At 44.8% G+C, this 5621-nt stretch overlaps 1 protein-coding gene across 1 annotated transcript; it reads left to right on the forward strand.

Moving 5' to 3' along the window:
• The first annotated feature begins 4344 nt into the window (after positions 1 to 4344).
• LOC117873230 (olfactory receptor 52M1-like) lies at positions 4345 to 5292 on the forward strand. The gene has a single exon (XM_034762372.1). It carries the CDS (start codon positions 4345 to 4347, stop codon positions 5290 to 5292), a length of 948 nt encoding a protein of 315 aa, XP_034618263.1.
• Positions 5293 to 5621: the final 329 nt, after the last annotated feature.

The raw sequence follows: 5621 nt of genomic DNA on the forward strand, positions 1-5621 counted from the left end.
CTGTGGTCATTGGGGGTTCTCTCGGGGTCTGCTGTGCCAGCTCTCTGTGCAGAGCTGATTCACCTTGAGAGGATGGCGAAGGTGACAACACCCCTCCTTCAGCCTTTCCTCTGCATCCCACCCAAAGAACAGTCTCTGTCAGAGTGGGAGTTCATTTGCTTCTTGGTGTGATGGAGAGACCAAAGTTATGGTAGGTAAGTCAGGACTCCTGGTTCTGTCTGTCATCCTGCCACTCATTCTCTGTGTGACTTTGACCAATTCATGTCCCCCTGTGCCTCAGTTTACCTATCTGTATAATGGGGATATGTTCTTAGTGACTTTCCTTTGCTAGGTGTTTTCACGATCCTTCAATGAAAGGTGCTGCACACTATGATGATAGTTACTGATGAGAATTACTGATCTCTGATCTCTTAGCAATAGCCCCATGTGTCTGCAACGAGTATTCTTGTCTCCGTTCAGTCATCTGTCTCCAGATCCATCTGTCTACTATCTACCCATCAATCCTGGGCATTTACAGAGTGTCACACCCCATGGAGATCTAGGCATTATCTCTAGTTTTCTTAATAATCAACTATAATTTTTAAATATACACAAATACACAGAACAGCCAATTCCTCTCTGCCTCAGTGGAGAGCTCATGATTTCTCATTTCCCTTTGGGAAGGTCCCTTAATTACTGTTTACTCCTAAAACTGGATAAAGAGCACAGGAGTGCAGATGGGATTGTCTCCAGCCTGTTTACATTCAGATGCTGCTAATCACCTAGAGGCTGAGTGAACCCCACTGGGATTGCACAGAACTATATTATAAACAATGCACAACCCTGTGTCGGCTCTCAGCGTGGGATGCTGCTGCAGATGCTGGGGTGAGAGAGGTGTGGGACACGGCTACCTGAGGGGGATTCCCAGGGAAGACACTTCCATCTCAGGATTCACAGGTACCCATCTCTTGTTGAGGAGCTCACCTGCTCGACAAACCCAGTGCAAGGTGAGCATGATAGGATAGAGAATAGGTTTGTGGTCCTTTCTGCTCTGCACAGCCATTAAACATCCCAATGCCCTTGCCATACGGGATGAGTTTTATCCAGTATCACTGGCAAAAATCTTTCTCTTTTCTATGTACCGTCCTGGCTCATGGCATCCAACCCCAAGGTGGCTGCATTTCAGTGGCACAGGGGATCCTTCAGGTGTCAGTAGATGTACAATACAAGGCCAAATTCTGAGGCCGTGGCCTGTACTTTGCTCAGGCCCCACTGAGGCAAAACTCCCCTTGGAGTGAGAACTGAGTAAAGACCTCAGGAGCCAGCTGTGTGCTAATGCACAGAGATTCTCACCTCCTCCTCTCGCATCTTAAGACTCTGGGGCTGTTATCTGATGTTTATCTACTGGCTCTGTTAATGCAGTCCAAAACTGCATTTTCTTTTTCAGCAATAGCAAAAATTTCCACATCCCTAACAGATGTAGCTATATCAACCTATATCCTGTGTAGACAGCATGTGGTCAGTGGAGGAATTCTTCAATTGACCTCATTAGCAGCTCTCAGGGAGCTGTATTACTTATGGTGATGAGAGAACCCCATGCTGTCTGTGTAAGTAGTGTCTACTCTGGAGCATTATGGCAGTGCTCTTTTAGCATTTTAGATGTAGACAATCCCTCAAGCAGATCTTCCAGAAAAGCATGGAGTCTGGATCTGCAGACATGGGGAGGTGGAGAATCCACCACTTCCCTTCGCAGTTTGTTCCAAAGGTTAATCACCCTCAGTGCTAAACATTTGGCCCTTACTTCCACCTGGAATTTGTCTGGCTTCAGTTTCCAGTGATTGGGCCTTCCTCTGCCTTTCTCCGCTAGATTTCATAGCCCATTATTATCCATGATTTTCTGCACATGAAAGTGCCTACTTTTTTCTCCCCATGAAAAGTCTCACTTAATAGTCTTTTTGATATGATAAATAGATGAATCGCTCTTTGCCACTCACTGTCTGGTATTTTCTCCAGCCTCCAATCATTTTTGCGGCTCTTTTCTGCACCCTCTCCAATTTTTCAACAGCCTTTTTGAAATGTGGACCCCAGAACTGGACGTAGTCAGATTCACCAATGCCATGTGCAGAGGTAAAATCCTTCCACTGCTCCAACTCCGCACTACCCTGTTTATACATCCAAGGATCACATCACCTCTTTTGGCCGCAGCATCGCACTGGGAGCTCACAATGAGTTTGTTGTCCTCAGTGACCCCTAAACCCTTTTCAAGGTCCCTGCGTTCCATAATACAGTGCCCTAGTCTGTGGGTCGGGCCTGCATTGCCTGTTCTGTGAGGATAACTTGGCATTTGACTGTATTAAAACATTTTGTTTGCAGGGGCATCAATTTCCAAATGCTCCAGATCAACTGATAAGCTTTCCCTGGCCTCCTCAATGTAATCACTCTGCCAGCCTTCGTGTCATCCACAATTTTTATCTGCAGTGATTTTCTATTTGCTTCCTGATCATTCATATAAATATTGAATAGCATTCGGTCTAGAACTGGTCCCTGCAGAACCCCACTAGAAACATCCCCCTTCACCGACACTGGCCCATTGACAACGGCTTTCTGAGATCATTTAGCCACCCTTTAGTTCATTTAATGTGTGCTCTACTGATACTGTATAGTGTTCATTTTCTTATCTGACTGTTTTCCTCACTATATCAAAGGCTGCAGAGAGATTGAAGTGCATTGCATTTGTGCGGTTCTCTTGATCAGCTAAATGTGCATTCTCATTAAAGGATGAAATCAGGTTTATTTGAGAAGACCGGTTTTCCATAAACCCCATTGTTGACTGGCGTTATTTATATTCCTAGACTTTTGTTTGAACTAATCCCATACAAGTTTTTCCATTATTTCCTAACCATGTCAAATCTTTTTTATAAATTTTCCTTTACTTTTTTTAATAGTTTACGTTTAACACAGAGCTGTCCTGTATTTGTTCTTTCTTTCTTTTGCTCTGCTACTACCTGATTGCATACTTCTCCTTATTTCCTGAACCTTTTCTACCTTTCCTGAAACATTAACAAATTTCCTTTCTTCCTCTAGCAATTCGCCTAAACGTTTTCTAGGATTTCTTTTTTTATGAATATACTTAATGACCTCTTTTTGTGATCTGCAGCCTTGCCAAACATGGATTTTCCCCGATGTCTTTAACGTCCCTAATCAATTTTCATAACCTCTGATTTGTATTGCTTGCTATTTTTCCATTTTCACATTTGATATATATTGCTTCCCCCCACCCCAACTGCATCCGTCACTTTGACACTGAACTGGGTTTTTATCCAAAGTTGCCCATTTTCTTGATTGTGGAATTGTGACTTTTTAGCTAGCTAATAAAATCTCCTTAAAGAACTCCCAAATTTAATTCCCAATTTTTGGTCTACATTTTTCAACCCAATCAGTTTTGTTCATAATTTTCCTCAGCTTTGAGGATTTAGCCCTTTTGAAGCATTAAGTATCCATAGATATTACTACTTGGAACCTCTTTTCTGTTTGTCCATTTGAATGTAAACACTTCCATTCTTTGTCTCTTCTCTAAAGTAAACAGTCCGAGAGTTTTCAGTCTGTCCATATATAGCAGCCTCCCACATTCTCATAGCATGTCTCAGAAATCCACTTTCTATTTTCTATATACTTTATAGATTCTGGGTGACCAAAACTAAGTGCATGTCCAGAGCAGGTTATTCTCCATCACATTCCTTAGGCATCCGAACATTGTCTTTGTTTTTGCCACAGCTGTGAATTAACAGGAGTTTCTGTGAAGATGATATCAATGATGCCCAGGTCTCTTCCCTGAGGTCTGTTCAAGATGGAATGTTTCACCCTGGCATATGTCTTGGCAAAGCTTTTGGTTTTTTCCACTCTCAGATTTTCAGTTCCTGGGTGAATGGGGACCTCCCTACAGCATGGACTCTCTAGCCTGGGTTTCATTAAATTAAGGAATAATCATGGATAACCATTATCCACACTCGTGTTTCCTGCTGGTGCCTCTTACAGTTTCCCACACCATGCTGTATAGGAATTATTGAGGCACAAAGCACCATAAAATATTGAATTGGCATTAGTAGCGTCAGTTGTTAATAATTCATTTCTCTGAAAAGACAAAATGTTACTTTTCAGTGTGTGAAGAGCAATCAATCTGCTACACCCATGAGAACAGCCTCCAGTAGTACATGTAGTGTCTTAAATTAACTTTGTCTCTCCATCCAGGCATTTGTACTGTGACCATCACCCTACAGTCTGTGCACATACAGGAAGTCAGAGGAACGTATGGTATATGCAAGAGGCACTGTTTGCCTCACAGTTGGACACATTCTCTCCTACTCCATGACAGGTTCCAACACAACTGACTTCACCAACCCCTCCACCTTCATCCTGCTGGGGATTCCTGGCCTGGAGAGGGCCCATGTCTGGATCTCCATCCCCTTCTGCACCATGTACACCATAGCCGTCTTGGGGAACTTCACCATCCTGTTCATTGTGAAGATGGAGCCAAGCCTCCATGGGCCCATGTATTATTTCCTCTGTATGCTGGCTACCAGCGACCTAGTCCTGTCCACGTCAATCCTGCCCAAAATGCTGAGCATCTTCTGGTTCAATTCCAGGGAGATATATTTCAGTGCCTGCCTCACCCAGATGTACTTCATTCACTGCTTTTCAGTGATGGAGTCTGGGATCTTTGTGGCCATGGCTTTCGACCGCTATGTGGCCATCTGTGATCCCCTGAGATATTCCACCATCCTGACAAACCCTGTGGTGGCCAAGATTGGGCTGGCCGTGGTGCTGCGTGGAAGCATGCTCTCACTGCCCTGTCCCTTACTGGCGAGGCGGTGGCCATATTGCAGAACCAACATAATCCCTCACTCATACTGTGAGCACATAGCCGTGGTGAAACTGGCCTGTGCCGACATCCGTGTCAGTAGTTACTACAGCCTCTCTGTCGCATTCTTGGTGACCGCTCTGGATGTGTTTTTTATCACCATGTCCTATATCCAGATCCTCAGGGCCATCTTTAGTCTCCCCAGAAATGACTCCCAGCTCAAGACTTTTGGAACCTGCGGCTCCCACCTTTGTGCCATCTTAGCTTTTTACATCCCAGATCTCTTCTCTTCCCTCACGCACCGGTTTGGCCACAATGTGCCCCTGCATTTCCAAATTCTCAGTGCCAATGTGTACCTCCTGGTGCCCCCCTTGCTACACCCCATCATCTACGGGATAAGGACCAAAGAGATCCGTGACAGGCTGCTCCAGCTCTTCACTCATAAAGGGACCTAAAGTTTACTCCTGGTGCTCTGGCTTTCCGAACATGCTCTGTTCAGAGTTGGCTGGTGACTTGGTGCTGGGCCCTCTTTCCTGAATCACTGACTGGACAGTCACAGAGACATTAATCCCTTTCCTGACCTTATTGTGTTGTGTAAGCATAACAAACTGGGGAATCATTCTGTTTCCAATTCACTGGGTTTCCACCTTTCAAGTTGCTGGTATATGGACCCCCTAAACCCCACACCTTGCCCTGCCTCTTCTGCCAAGACTCTGCCCTTTTTTTTAACTCTTCCCCTCCAAGGCCCTGCCCCTGTCCTTGGTACTCTCTTCCCCTCCCCCTG

This window comes from Trachemys scripta, chromosome 1 (genome assembly GCF_013100865.1).
Source record: "Trachemys scripta elegans isolate TJP31775 chromosome 1, CAS_Tse_1.0, whole genome shotgun sequence".
Lineage (NCBI taxonomy): Eukaryota > Metazoa > Chordata > Testudines > Emydidae > Trachemys > Trachemys scripta.